The sequence below is a fragment of the Hemiscyllium ocellatum genome, chromosome 31 (assembly GCF_020745735.1).
Source record: "Hemiscyllium ocellatum isolate sHemOce1 chromosome 31, sHemOce1.pat.X.cur, whole genome shotgun sequence".
NCBI classification, from domain to species: Eukaryota; Metazoa; Chordata; class Chondrichthyes; order Orectolobiformes; family Hemiscylliidae; genus Hemiscyllium; species Hemiscyllium ocellatum.
In genome coordinates this window covers 9,047,564-9,063,721 of record NC_083431.1, presented here as the reverse complement: position 1 = coordinate 9,063,721, position 16,158 = coordinate 9,047,564, and the positions used below count along the sequence as shown (strand labels likewise).

General features: G+C 44.3%; 1 protein-coding gene across 3 annotated transcripts in view; it reads left to right on the top strand.

The window, feature by feature from the left end:
- Positions 1–16,158, top strand: part of dph1 (diphthamide biosynthesis 1) — a 580,960-nt gene that overhangs the window by 455,722 nt on the left and 109,080 nt on the right. For all 3 annotated transcript variants that reach the window (XM_060848151.1, XM_060848150.1, XM_060848149.1), the window contains one exon: positions 10,890–11,046. In XM_060848151.1, the coding sequence (XP_060704134.1) occupies positions 10,890–11,046 (157 nt within the window). The remainder of the gene's footprint in view (positions 1–10,889; positions 11,047–16,158) is intronic.

Sequence of the window (16,158 nt, the reverse complement as noted above, 5' to 3'; positions counted from 1 at the left end):
GCAGGCTGTCTCCGGGTTGCAAACAGGTTTCATTGTTGATGCGTAAACAAGTCAGAGCACAGTGCAGTGTAATATAGAGTAGCCACTTATGAGGATACTGAAACATTTAAATGTCAGATCTTTAAAGGTACATCCCTAGGGGAGTGCGATCATAGGCTGGACATTCATAAGGACCCCTTGTAGAGAGAGCGTGTGTGTATATTACAGTCACAAGACCTTCACCTCACGTCTGCAGACAGCAATGTAAATTCAGTAACAAATTGATAAGGAAGGTCCTCTTCCAAAAATGTCCCTTCAGTTCCAATGTAAACTGAGTTCTTGAATGTGGTCAGATGGTGGTTATGTCATTGGATAAGTGATCTAGATTCCTACTCTCATGTTATGGGAGCTTGGGTTCAAATACCACCATGGCATTGTGGAATTTAAATTCAATGAATAAATCTAAAATTGAAAACTACTCTCCGTAACAACTATCATTGAATAATGTAAAAACTCATCTGGTTCACTTATGTTCTTTAGGGAAGAGAAGTCACTGCGCTAGTCAGAGAGAACCCAATCGAATGTTCTGGGAATGTGTTCAAATGGCAGTTGATGAAATTAGAATTCAATAAAATATTAGCCATTCATGATGGCTATTTATTTACATAAAAACCCACTTTTAGGAAAGGAAATCTACCATTCCTAACCAGTCTGGCCTACATTGATTCCAGATCCTACATTGTTTGCTGAAACAGCCTAGCAGATCACTCCGTTAGAATTATTACAGTGGAGAGTTTTGGCCATTTGGCCCATTGAGTTTGCACCAATCCTCTGAAGATCCTCTTCCACCCAGACCCACCCTGTACCTGTAACCATGTATTCCCCCTGGCTACTCCACACCCTGTACACTATGGGCAATTTAACATGGCCAATCCACCTAACATGCACACATTTGGACTGTGGGAGGAAGCCAGAGCTCCCAGACGAAGCCCACACAGACACAGGGGAGAACATGCAAACTCCACACAGACACTTGCTGAGGGTGGAATCAATCCTAGGCACTGTGAGGCAGCAGTGCTAACCACTGAGTCACAGTGCCACTCTAGTTCAAGAGCAGCTGGAGATGGACAGGAAATGCTGCCTTACTATTGTAATCCATGTCCCATGAAAGAGTGCAGCCAACTGAGAAAAAGATGACCAGGTCACCCGTTTTATTGATATCACACAACCCAGTGTACTTACTAATTCATTTTGTTGAGCACAGCCCAGGTGATGGACTGAGTGAGCCCGTTGTGATTGTGGTGCAGCAATACATGCCTGTATTTTAAAGAGACTGCTGTTTATGTGCATTTTGTTCAACACCTGCAAAGCATTTTTCCCAATTGTTGCAGGGTTGTGCAATTATCAACAAGTAGATGCAGAAACAGGCCATTCGGCCCAACCAATATCTGCTGACCTTGCATTTATAATAAATATTAGACAGAATATTTTGGAGGTAGAGAGTGCAAGACAACAAGAAAGAAAAAACACACAGAACGAGGGAGAAAAGAAGAGGGAGAGGGACAGAATTAGACAGAAAAGAACAGACCAAGACAGTCTGGGAGAACAGAAGAGACAGAGATAAAGAGAGAAATTGAGACAGAGAAAGAAAGAGAGATTCTGAAAGACAAAGCATGATATCGGGGAAGATTGAAATAGAGGGAGTTTGTTTCTGGAAAATATTGGGGGAGAGATTGAGTGAGAGTGAAAGACAGAGTAAGGAGAAAGAAACAGAAAGAGAGATGGTGAGACAGATGGAGATAAAACTTGACAGAAGGGCAGATGGAGATAGGAGGAAGTAAAGAGAGAGAGAGAGAGAGAGAGACTGAGTAAGCAACTGTGTCCCAAAGACCTATTAACAACCCATTAATAGCTTTTAGTGATATCAAAACTGCGAGCATGAAATGGAAAGACAGGATATGAATCCTCCCGAGGGATCTGTCCAGCTCTCACCGCTCCACTCATTTTAATGCATCGGGCCTATTACTGACGTGCTACTTTCTGCTTAATGAGGTACGGCAGTCTTGACAGATGTAAACATCATGTTCCTTTGGCCATTTAGCAAAATATTTTTTTCAAAATGGCATTGATTTTATACTTTGTTGAACATTTTTCCTCTCCGAGTGATTCTGGACGGGTCGATGGAGTCGAGCTGTTATCCAGCCTTTGGCTGCTTTCCTCACATGACTGGGGAATAGTGGCTGTGAGGCTGCTCAGCCTGTGGCAGGGTTCACTCTTGGCCTTTGTGTGTGATGTTTCAGGTGGCTGTTGGGTCACAGGAGACATCTCAGCTTCTTGCCGCATATCTATGTTTTCCCAGCAGGCAGCCACTGCTCACTGATCAGGCTGGAACCACAGCCGGTCACCATGGAGAAAGAAATCGGCACACAACAAGATCCACACACAGCGATGTGGAGTTGCCAAAGTTAGTCTGTTTTCCTGAGATTGTTTCGGGGTGAAATGGGTTAGTCCCAGCCCCGGGACCACTTCCTTGCTCTCCATCAGAATAGCACCATGGGATCTCTAACACACACCTGAGAGGGCAGAATCTTCTCAACATCTCACACCTCTGGCAGTGTGGCACTCCCCAGGTGGGTCATGTCAGCCTGGATGGAGGCCACAAGTCTCTGCAGTTAGACCTGAATCCACAAACTTTCAACTCCATGTCATGATGTCACAGATTGCTCCAGAGCTGGATTATAACTGGGTCCCAGGAATCAATAAAATATTATTTAATGATGCGACATAAAGAGGAGTCAACTGTTCCCCACACCCGGTGAACTGCATAGCTTGACTGAAACTGGATATTCTATTTTTCCACATTTCTAACCTCCTAGGGCTGATTATAACTCTAAGTGAATGCTGTTCAATTAGTTAGAATCTTGGCATTAGTCTCTAGCTACAGAGTTCTCTTTAAGAATCTTTCGGAACATATGTAACTGGGTCTGTAGTGATTAGAACGAGACCAGTCAGGTAGATCTCATAGACTATGAGGTCCCTGATTGGGGCTGTTAACCTGGTCCAATCGGGGAGCCCTGGCTGACAGAAACAGGAGTGTCAGGGGTTCTGCTCACCCTAGGAGCCGGCTCTAAGCTGGCTGGGTCAGTGTTGTCATGTTAGAAGATTAAATTGGACTGTCTGTCTGGACGTTAACTTAATGTTAAAGGGTTAAACTGCACTGATTTCCTCCAGAGGATGAACATTCTGGATGTGGGTGGGGACGGCATTCATGCAGGAATGTGGATGACTCACACTTCATTTAGACAGTCATCTACTACTACCTCTTACTATTATCAAAATAAACTCTCTTCCACTTAGGAATACTTTCATAGCCATCCTGCAGCCAATCAGGTTTGCTTGCATGATCATCCCTGATTCTGAAGCCTCTCACACCTACATTGTCTGCAGAAGTAGCGGAGCCAGAACTCATTTGCAAAGTCGCCCCGAAGCTAGGACATTTCATGTCTGCATTTTCTTAAGGAATCACGGAGTCAGGAAATCATCTGCATAATGATTCCCTAGGAATAGGGCGTTTACATTTGCATTATCTCCAAGGCTGATCTCATCCTATCATTGTACCTGGAGTAACATGTGGTTATGAGAGGAGGGGGAAGTGGCCAGAGTATCTGTGAGCATTACCAACTGACCTGTATAAAGGAGATGTGTTTTCTTTGTTCGGGGCCTCTTTTGACTTGAGTTTGCATATCTGTGAAGAGGATCAAAGGGGGTCACCTAGCTTTTACAGGCCTTAACCTTTACCTGCTTGCAGAAGTTGGTCTGTGCGAATCGCATCCCGTGTCTGAAACCTCGGCAAAGAACCTAACAGTGTCATGTCTGATGTACATGTAAATAAAGGGTGATTTGCGATGGGATACTGGTCTTCATGGAGTTATTTCAGTGTCCATTCCTCTGTGATGTTAGTTTTGTTTAAAAGCTCAATTGTGAGATGTGTTCCGTTATCCCCCGCCCATTCCTCACCACCCCCCCCCCCCCTTCACTTCAGATACCCTCGCCTAAAAGGTCACTGGTGATCATGGACCTCTGTATTGGTTCACAGTTTTGCCTGTGAAGACACTGCATTGGTTTGCCACTGCTTTCTGCAGATGGCTGACCAGGAAACTCTCCTGCCGTTGCTGCTGGCCACAGGTGTAATGGAAGGATATATCAGTTCAGTTTCAAGCAGCTCGACCACCCTCCTTCCTGTGGCCACTTCTCCCCTCCAGCAGGAATCCCCTGTGCAAACATATTCCATTTTTCCAGATCAAATTGGTTGAGGTTTTGATGGATAATTTCCAACTGCGGTTCTTGTCTTTCTAATCCTGTACAGATCCACCTCACTTCTACCCAAGAACTCTTGACCAGACTCGCTGAGAAAATAGTCAAGAAAAGTCTGAAACAAATCACATTGTTTAAGTTCTTACCGCTCCATCATTGCACCACTGGTAGCTGCACCCTTCATTAGATTAGATTCCCTACAGTGTGAAAACAGGCCCTTTGGCCCAACCAGTCCACACCAACCCTCTGAAGAGTAACCCACCCAGACACATTTCCCTCTGAATAATGCACCTAACACTATGGACAATTTAGCATAGCCAATTCAACTGACCGGCACATCTTTGGACTGTGAGAGGAAACCGGAGCTCCCGGAGGAAACCCACGCAGACACAGGGAGAATGGGCAAACTCCACACAGACAGTCACCCGAGGCCGGAATCAAACCCGAGGCCCTGGTGCTGTGAGGCAGCAGTGCTAACCACTGAGCCACCGTGCTGCCTTCACTCTGGAACTGCCTCCCTAAATCTCTGCCCCTCTCTCTCCTCCTTTACGACCACATTTGAACACGCCTCTTTGTCCCATTGCTAGCTTGTGTGTGGCCCAGTGTCAGATTCCTGTCATTAACAACAATGTGATGCATTTCAGGAAATGGTTTGCTGTGATGAAGTGAATGCGAGGTGTTGTTGTTGGGTGTGGCTCGACCTGTGTTAGCATTGCTTCAAGAAAGATCTCCACAGCCCCCGCTCCTTTTTACATGCCAGGCTTACCGCCCAAGGGATTTTACAGATCTCTGGCCCTTCTGTGGTGGGACTGCCTTATAGATATTTTTTAATCAACCTGCTCAAGAATATTATGACACAACTCTGGAACAGGTGGGATCTAAATTTGGGCCTCCTGGCTCAGAGGTGAGGACCACTCCCGATGCACCACAAGAGGCCCCTAGGGATACCCTTACACCGTGAGCCATCTTTATTAAGCCTTTGTGGCTACTGCCCTGAGCTTCAGTGCATTATCCAGCACTGGACCTTGGAATGTGCCAGTCTGCATCATCCACTCGTTGAAAGCTCTTTACCCTGGAAGGCCAGTGGCCTTCTGGCTGATCAAAGATTGTCTCTCACCACTTTCATGGTGCTCTAGCCTCAGGTGATTATTACCTCAGTCTGCATGTCCAGCAGATAGCTAGAACGGTGGCACTGGCATTGTGCTAATGTCTCTAGAGTAATAATCTCAAGCAATGTTCTCTCTCAGCTGCGCAGCTGTGTGTATGTGCAGTCGCCCCAATGTTCACCCACGGTGAGTGGCATTGGCATTCCAATTGTGGCACCGACTTGGGTTCCGAAATCGCTGCACCACACAGATCTCAGGGGCCTACAGAACCAGTCAGAAAATTAGAGGGAAAGCCAATAACAAGTCCCAGGCTAATGTTCTGGGCACAGGGGTTCAAATCCCATCATTGACGATGCTGAAATTTGAATTGAACATTAAAAAAAATTTGGTGTTAAAAACTAGTCACATGGTGACCATGTAACCATTGTTCAATTGTTGAGAAAAGCCCATCAAATTCACTAATGTCCTTCAGGGAAGAGTATCTGCCATCCTTACCTGGTCCGGTGACTCCAGACCCACAGCCATGTGGTTGGCTCTAGTTATTCTCTGAAACCCACTCAGCTCATGCACTGTTTGGGACATGCCCCATGTGCCTGGATCCCCAGCAAGAATAAAGAAACTAAAGCCCATAGACCACCAAAATTGGTATCAGGAAACAGCTCAGGCTGAACCTTAACTAAAATCCGCTGCATCTCCTTTTCCCTCCCTGCAGACTTTCTTTGCAAAGGCTTGTTTCAAAGCTATTCAGGACTGAGATGAGGAAGAATTTCTTCACTCAGAGAGTTGTGAACCTGTGGAATTCTCTACAACAGGAAGCTGTTGAGGCCAGTTCATTAAGATATATTTGAGAGAGCTAGACGCGGCCCTTGTTGCTAAAGGGATCGGGGGTGTGAAGAGAAAGCGGGAGTGAGATACTGAGTTTGCAAGATCTGCCATGCTTATTCCTGCACCTATCTTTTATGTTTCTGTGTTCTAGAGGGAGGTGGGCAGTGGTCTCTTCCCCATCATTATCAGCGAGTACTGATAATCCCACATTCTCTGGAATTTCTTGAATTATTTGTCCCAGCAGTTAGAGTGTGTGCAGAAAAGCAGCTCTCCCGATTCAGATTGTTTGTCTATTTCCCAAAGTTGCACCTTTACATTGTAACGTGGACTGGTTAGCTGCTCATTCATCCTCGGAATGTGGGCGTCACTGGCTCAGGCAGCATTTACTACCAGCCACTAAACGAGCCGAACAACATTTAACTGGGAGCCTACTCCATTAACCGGAGACTGTTCGCAGCTGTCAGGAGAAAGATAAGAAAATTATTTTTGGGTTTCCAGAAGTTTGAAAAAAAACAAATTTGAGCTTTCTGTAATCTTTGTAAAATGGTGACAGAGATAACAGTAGTGAGGGGGTAAATTGGCCACAAGATATTATCTGCACTCCTATCACCACTTTCAGTGGAAGTAGATTGTGTATGTTGCTGGAGATTTTGTCACATCACCTCTGAACTTTAAATGCATTAAAAAGCCAAGCCCCCTCTATCCATCTTCACACTCCGATGTTCTTACAACTGAAGAAACTAAATCTTCCACCAAGTGCAAACATCCCTATCCTGTTTTCTTCCCCAGTCACTCACAGCAATGTCCAGGGCGTTCATCGTTCACAAGATGCTCTTGACAAGTGTCATTCCTATGGTTGGAGATTCCACAGCCAGATGGTGCACAGCAAGATCCCACACACCAACGTAACAAATGACCAGATCATCCACTTTGGGTATCAGCTGAGGGATAATTCTTGACTGAGGGGTGTTGGGGACAACACCATTCGCCCCCCAACCACCCCCCCACCCTCAGAATTCATGCCATGGTTGGATTTTTTTAAGCCTACCTGAGAAGGTAGCCACAGCCTCAGTTTGATGTGTACAACAATGCAGCACTCCCTCAGTGCCACAGAACCATGTGAAGCTAACAGCAAAATGGTGTACTGTGGAAGTGAAACGCTCTTTACAATGCTTTGGCAATCCCATACATGCTAACAGTTTTGTCTACTGGCGACCTGCTGTAAAATGCAAATTGATAAATCTACAGTAGGATCTGGGGTTGTTGCAGTGGTAGTGTCCCTATCTCTGAGCCAGGAGTTCTGGGTTCCAGTCCTAGCTGCTCCAGAGGTGTGTCATAACATCTCTAAGCAGGTTGAGTAGAAAATATGTAGAAATCTGCACTGATTGAGTTACATTTATCTGTGGGTCAGTGTTTGTGCATGTTGATAGGACTTTGCCAATGACCAATGCCATTTACTGGGCCACACTATAGCTGACCAGGAGAAGGTGGTTGGAAACTGGAGGGACCCATTACATGTAACTGCACAATACGATCCACGCCTCTCTCGGAGGAGGCAGACAAATTGTTTAAAATCCTTCATCTTCTGTCTCAACAAGTTTTAACATCCCCATGATCCCATAGGCTAGGCTTGTGCATTGTGTCCCAAATAAACATCTAAAATGCTGCTGCCCATCATCTGACTCACCAAAGCCTGTCCCCAGCTAATTTATACTGGCTCCCAGTCCAGCAACTCATCATTTTCAAAAGTCTCTTTTTTTGAAAATGCTTCCAGTGTCTTGCTCCCTCTCATCCCTGTCCCCTCCACCCTCTAAGATATGCCTTCAATTCAGATTTCTTTTCCATCTCAATTTTCATTTTCCCTTCCTAAGTGCCTGCCTCAGTACCTCTCCCTCTCTATCTCTCTGTCTTCCTATGAAATGCTTGAGAAGTTTTAGAACACCGAAGGCATCATGTAACTGGACATTATAGTTAACAAATGCCAAAAGAACTGCAGGTGCTGTACATCAGAAACAAAACCAAATAATGCTGGAAAAGCTCAGCAGGCATGGCAGCATCGATGAAGAGAATTCAGAATTAACATTTCAAGTCTGGTCACTGGACTTGAAACATTAACTCTGATTTACCTTCACAGCTGCTGCCAGATCTGGTGAGCTTTGCCAGCAGTTTCTGTTTTTGTTGGACATTATAGTTGGTGTAATTTTTCCATGAGTCCATCAGTGAACATACAGCATGTATCAACATCACATGACAGAGTTCTCTGTGCCTCAGTTGCACCGCACTGAATGGAAACCAGGCCCATCTCCTAGGCCAGGACATCATGTCTCCCAGTCATCTTGTCTACTGCCAAATCTTCATAAAATCCATTCTTCGGGTAAAAGTATCACTGATAAAGCCAGCGTGTTAGTGCCTAAGATAAAGCACTGGTGTTGGATTGACTTCCCACACCACCAGTAGCAGTTTGTATAGACAGGTGCAGCCATATCACAGGACATTTGAGAATTTAGCAAAGTTGATGTGTGACTAGATTGAAATTTTCTCAATAACTACTTTGTGGTTTTCAGGGGCTTCTTCATAAATCTGACTACCTCATTCATTAGCTGATATAGTTGCATAGTAACATTATCTTCTGTATGTATGTTGATATATAGGGTATTTGGACAGAAGCAGAATTAGAAGAATTCATTAATAACTCAATAATTATTAACCTTCCATTAAACCTAAAACTACAGCATGCAAGGAAAACGTTAATTTATTTGACACTACTGTATTTAAATTGGCGTAAGGGAATAGACATGAGTCAATGACAATTTTTTTTTCAAATTACTGACACACTTTACATAAAAGGCTAACACCTTAAATACTTCTTTCATTGACAGGTAAGGTCACAGCTATTGTGTTTCCATTACATTACATATGCATAAAGCTGGAAGATTTCAACCAGGCAGTTATTACCTTTTTATATTGCATCTCCGATCTTAAATTTGGATTTTAATTTAACAATTGACTCAGTGTTCATTACAATAACATCCACTCTATTTCATCTATATAATATTGCCCGAACATGTGCAGCCTTAAGCTAGAGATTCCACATTAATTAAGGAATTCATCATCTCAATGATTTCAAATTGTCCCGGCTTTCACTTAGCATAGTATCTCTTTGTTGTCAGGTTGAAACTGATTGCAACTCTGCAACTTTGCAACTCTGACCACACCCCAACCCCAGTTGCAGCTTCCCTTTCCCCACTCCTGTTCAAGCCTTGCTGTTTTTTGTTAATTATCTGAGAACTTGGGGAACCTGTAGTTTCCCATTGCTTTCTCCATGGTAATATCTCAGCCAATCAGACTTCCCAGTCAGTCCAATTCCTTTTGCCTATTTGCCTATAATATAAATTGTTAGAGATTTGGCATTCTTGCAATTGCCTTGTCTGACAGAAGGCAAAGAGTGGGAGTAAAGGGGTCTTTTTCAATAGTTAGTTTTGGGACCATAGTACTCAAGTTATACATTAACGATCTGGATGAAGGAACTGAGGGCATTGTTGCTACGTTTCCAGATGACACAAAGATAGGTTGAGGAAGCAGGGAGGCTACAAAAAGGCCTTGGACAGACTGGGAGAGTGAGCTTAGAAATGGTAGTTGGAATACAGTGTGGCTAAGTGTAAGTTTATGCACTTTGATAGGAAGAATAGAGGCACAGGCTATTTTCTAATTAGGGAAAGACTTCGGAAATCTGAAATACTAAGGGACTTATTCTGAAATACAAGGGAGTCCCAGTTCAGGATTCTCTTAAGGTTAACATGCATGTTCATGCATGTAGGCATATAGGAAGGTAAATGCAGTGTTAGCATTCATTTCAAGAAGGCTAAAATGAAAGAACAGAAATGTACTGCTGAGGCTGTATAAGGCTTTGATCAGGCTGCGTTTGGAATATTATGAGCGTTTTTGGGCCCCATATCTAAGGAAGGCTGTGCTGGAGTTGGAAGAGGTTTAAATAAGGTTTACAAGAATGATCCTGGGGATGAAGGACTTGTCATATGAGGAGCAGTTGAGGACTCTGGGTCTGTACTGAGTAGAGTTTAGAAGGATGAGGAGGTCTGATTGAAACCCAGAGAATAGTGAGAGGCCTGAATAGAGTGGACATGGAGAAGAAGTCTCTCGTCTGAGTGGAAACTAAGACCTGGGGCACAACCTCAGAGTGAAGGGATGAGCCTTTAGAATTGAGATGAGGAGGAATATCTTCAACTAGGAGTAGGGGAATCTGTGGAACTCATTGCTGCAGAGGGCTGTGGAGGCCAAGTCATTGAGTGTATTTAAGACCGAGATAGAAAGGATCTTGATTAGTAAGGGGATCAAGGGTTACAGGGATAAGGCAAGAGAATGGTTTTGCAAAACACATCAACTGTGATTAAATAGTGAAGCAGACTTGAAGGACCAAATGGCTTAATTCTGTTCCTGTGTCTTACAGTTCTTATAGTTAAGGTCTTATGGTTCTGATGAGTGCAAGGTCAAGAGCTTTGACAACATGCCTCGCATTTCAACAAGACTGAAGGCCAATCCTAAAGCTAGTGGCAGGATGATGTGTAATTGAAAGGTCAAAGGCCAGGTCATTCAGAAGGACTCTGCTTCTTTCACTTTCTCCATGACATGTGCTCTCTGGTCTTGCAGGTATGACCCTTACAACAAAGTCCTGACCCGTGAGCTGTACGACCATGGAGCAATGCAGGCGATCAGAAAGGACGCAATAGCAACGGCTGCAAAGGCAACAATGTGGGGCCTGATTCTCGGAACACTTGGACGGCAAGGATCACCCAAGATCATGGAGGTACAAAGAATGATGAGAAAACCATGGTTTGTAATGCATAATCGAAGCCATTTTCCCAGAATTGTAGGGATCGAGATATTGGTGGGATCTTCTGGTGGAGTGCTAATATCACAGGACTAGTAATCCAGAGCACCAGGCTAATATTTTGGGGACAGGGCAAATGTTGAAATTGGAGTTCATTCAACATCAGAAATTATAAGTGTGTTTAATGGTGACTATAAAGGCGCTGTCAATTGTAGTAAAAATCCATCGGTATCACCAGTGGCCTTCAGAAAAGACAATTTGCGTCCATACCCAATCTGGCAAACGCAAACCTAAAGCAATGTGGATGATTCTTAATAATGTTCTTGCTAATTAGGAATGAGCAATAAATGCCGGACTAGCCATTGTCACCCACATCCCTGGCGCAAACAAAATATTTTGCTGGCATGAACCATCCTCTGAACTTTGGAGTTTATTAAATCCTCTAGATTGTGGAATATGTGTTCAGTTTGCCTACTGATTATTCCATTGGACATTGGGTTCTGAGGGCTCAGTGATAAGTAGAGCTCATGTGCACCGTATATAAAACCTTCCAAAATTAGGGGGATTTGATTGTTTTTGTTTTCAGGATTTTCAGAGGGATTGATGGATAGATAGATTTTTTTTTGCTTTGGTTGGTGAGTCTAGGATAAAGGAGCAGCATTTTAATAATTTCAGGCATGCCATTCACGAGATTAGTTCAGAAGCATTTCTGAGTGGAACATTTGCCAGGGGCTGAATGGCTTCCTTCTGGCCCCACCTTGCTAAAATAGTTATAGGACCACAAGCAGAAATATGTTTGATCCATTTTGACCAATAGTTTGCCTCAGTGTTCACTGCTGGGTTCAGGAAACTGAATTCCTTCCAGCCTCTGAGATCCAGTGCAAAGCCAGGACCCCTGGAGTCAGTTTGAAGTTGGGATGATCTAAATTCTGATTCCTTTTGAAGTGGCAACAGCTGTCCCTTTGACAGTAACAGGTTAACCGTGAGTTACAGCCTGGGTGACAGAGGCCTGCTTTCAAACAATCTTCCATTAAAAATTACATAACAGACTGCAAATTGTAAAATGGAAAACCATTGTTCATGTTTCACTGAGAAGCGATTAAAGAAGCAGAAAAGGAGACCATTTCCTCACTATCAGTTAAATAGATCTCGGAACTGATTGTATAATTGCTTTCAAAAGTCAAAACATGCAGGACTCACGGATTCACAGAATTGTTGCAGCACACAAGCGCATCTGTTCAACCCATCTTGTCTGTGCTAGCTTTAGATTTGATTGCCGAGGTACGGTGAAAAGTGTTGTCATACATACTTTACAGGCAGGTCGTCCTATACAAGTGCATCAGGGTAACAGAACAGAGTGCAGGAGACAGTGTTACAGCTGCTGAGAAGGTGCAGAGAGAGATCAACATTAACATTAAAGAGGAACAAATTACTGCAGATGCTGGAAACTGTACTGAAAATCAAAAATGCTGGAGATCTCAATGGGTCGGGTTGCCTCCATGGTGAGAGCAAGCTAACATTTCAAGTCTAGACATGAAACATTAGCTTGCTCTCTCTCCAGGGATGCTGCCTGAACCAATGAGGTCTCCAGCGTCTTTTGTTTTCCATTAAGATTAAGAGGTCCATTCAAACATCTGATAACAGCGGGGAAGAAGCTGTTCTTAAATCTGTTCATACATGTGTACAAACCTTTATATCTTCAATTCTGTTGAGCAATGCCATACTGTGACCCGCCTCTCCTCCTGTAGCACTGCACATTCTTCCTTTTTAAATCACAGTGAAAGTAACTCCTGAAAACCCCAATTGAATCATGTTCAGTTACACTGTCAGGCAGCACATTCCTGACCCTAATCAGATGCCATAGCTACCTGTGGCAATTCCCTTGAATCTATGTTCTTTTTTGTTCTTGACCCCCACACTATTGAGAGGAGAATTCTTTTCGCAATCCATTCCATCCAGAATACCTCAACACGTTGACAGTTAAATCAGGAGCAGGCCATTCAGCCCCTCAATGCTCCACCATTCATAAAGTGACGACTGGTCGGAATACGGCACATTCTCACCTCCCTCTGAATACCTTTCACCCCCTTTGCTTATCAAGGCTTGGCTCCCACTGCCTTTTGATAGCTGTCGATTCTCCAAGGAAATCTATCTGTCTCAACACGTCACCTCTGTTCCTCTCCACAGATGCTGCCAGACCTGCTGAATTCCTCCAGCATTTTTTCTGTTTTTATTGCAAGTTCTCCAACCTCTGGCTCACCATAGTTCTGCAAGCCTTGTCCTCAATTCTATATTTCACCTCAAGAGTATTTTGTGATATATTCATTTTCAGCCTCAGGCGACTATGTGGAGCTTGCACGTGGTCCCTCTGTCTGCGTAGGCTTCCTCCGCGTGCTCCTATTTCCTCTTAAAGTCCAGAGATGTGGAGGTTAAGTGGATTGACTATGCTAAATCGTCTATAGTGTCCAGGGATGTGCAGGCCTGATGGATTAGCCATGGCAAATGCGGGATTATAGGGATAAGTTGTGGGAGGGGCGAGGTCTGGCTGGGATGCTGTTTGGGTGGTTGATGTGCACTCGATGGGCTGAATGGCCTGCTTCCACACTAGGGATTCTTTAATTCTATAAAGTAAGTTCTCCAAGTATGATCTTTTGAACTACTTCACCACTTACAGCTGCTTGCCCATGGCCCGTGTAACCCACATGTTACCAGGCCGGTGTGGGGAGGGCGATACAACTAGCATGTGGTTTGTGTTTCCCTTCTCTCCCACTCTTCCTGAGGTGCCAGTGTGAGAGCAGGGGCAGGTGAATGGAGACCTTCAACCCCAGCTCCCCATCCCATCTAATTGACCCTTCAGGCATCCCAATTGACTCTGCAGTTTTATTTTAGGAATTTCTCAGTACAGCAGCAGAGCGACTGGGGTCCTTTATTCACTTCACGCCTCTCTGACTGGCAGCGTGAGTCCTGGCTGAGGAAACCAGATGCCTGTACACCTGCCGAAAGGTCAACAAAGATAAAAGAGTGACTCGAGATCTTGCTTTTCTGCTCGAGAGCCTTTGAGAAAGAGCAAGGATGGAAGTGGTGGAGGGAAAAGGCAAGGTGTGTTTTTTTTTAAAATAGTCCTGTAATAGTTGGATCACGACTGAGCCTTGTCTTTCTAGGAGTAGTTTTTCACTACAGGCAGATTTGCAGTTTGTACCACACTGCAGCTGATCTCAGGGAAAGGTCAGTCAATGCTGACGAGATTGCTTCACTGTCTGTTTGACTTTGTACTGGTGCCAATATAGAGAGTCCTCCAGGTTAAGCCTTCAGGGTTAAACACCAGGAGATGCACTGAACCATCTGCAGCATCTGTTGTACTTCCCCATTTGCTTTTGAAACACAGCCTTAGAAAGGTCTTATTCTTGTTTTTTTTTATTCCAGTCATGCTTTTGTTATCGCTCGCGTTGCCTCTTGAAGCGCTGTCCACTCTGGGAGTCCCATCTTCCACTTTCCCTAAACTAGAATTCAATGAAAATCTTATCCAACCATGCCCCATTGTGATCGCCTATTAACCCGCAACTCACTGGTGTATTGACCCTCAGTCCAACAATGCTTCTGTTTTAAAATTCTCATCCCTGTTTCCAGACCCTCCATGGTTTTTCCTCAGTGTAATGTAAGTGTAATTCCTCAGAACTGGAATCACTGTCATAAACCTCTCGTCTTCTCGAAGCCTTTCCTGAAGCATGATGTTCACCTCAGCAGAGGGAGCATCTCACTCCAAGGAGAACTCCCTCGGGGACTGTAACTCCCTCTCTGGGAAGTGTCAGCTTTGGTCATGTGAAACTCTAACAGTGTTGGGTGGGGAGGTCGCAGTGCTGAGTGAATTTTCTGCTGTTTGTTCCTACAACCTGACATTCAGAAACTGCCAATGTGCTAATCAGTGCCGAATTGTAAGGGCAACGTGGATTTGTGTCCTCTGGACCCTCTCCCCAGCAGCTGGTTGGACACCAGGCCCAACACCATCTACCTTCATGGGAAGGGTGATGATAGTGGTAATCTCACGAGACTAGGAATCCTGTCACTGCAGTGAGTAACTCACATCCGGACTCCCCAAAGCCTGTCCACCATCTACAAGGCACAAGTCAAGAGTGTGATGCAATACTTCCCACTTGCCTGGATGGGTGCAGCCCAAAAAAACACTCAAGTAGCTTGGTACCATCCTGGATAAAGCAGCCCACTTGATTGGCACCACACCCACATCATCAAGTTCCATCCGCATATGCACATTAGCAAGCCTTTTGACCCAACGCGTCACTTCTTTTCGTTAAGATTACTCTTTCTTTCCTCTCAGGAACTTTCTTCATTTGCAGGGTGAGCAGGGAGTTAATTGAACAGTTGTTGAAAAAAGCCAACTCAGGCTTCCTCGTGTACTGCAGGATAAATTCCTAAAGTCCAACAGGGAAAAAGCACAGGATTTGTTACTGTCCGTGTAGAAATTGCTGTCCTGTAGCCATGCTGCAGGCCCAAGAAAGATCCCATTAACATTTTGTTTAAGAAAAATGTAAGCAAAAAAAAACCCAGAAACCAAACAAATCAGTTTCACTGTACAAGACCATTTGCCAAAAGAAAAATAATAGATTTCCCTAAGCTCTGATTTCTATTACGATATGGGATCCTTGCCCAACCTTAGAGATCCCCCTCCCCTCACCAGCCAAGGGAAACATTTCAAACCATTCATTAGTCTGAGTATAGGCTCGTGGATCTTTAATGGAATTGATATGTCTTTTTTTTTAATTCCGGCTACCTTCTGCCTGACTAGATTTAATGACTAGTCTCTGCTAGTCTGCACGCCCATTCATTCCAGGCTTCATTTAGCCACTCACCCAGGAGCTAGGAGCAGTCAAACAATTAGCCAAAGCCTAAATGCTTCTATTCAAGAGCTCTTTATTGGTTGGGGTGGGGGGGGGGGGAGAAGAGAAATGATCGAGGTGGGGCAGTGGTGAAGAATCAGTCAGCTTGACTCTCATTAAAGCAGCTCAGCAGAGAGATGACTTTCATTTCGCATTGCCGCTTTGATAATTCTGCAATTAATTTTTTTTATTCTTA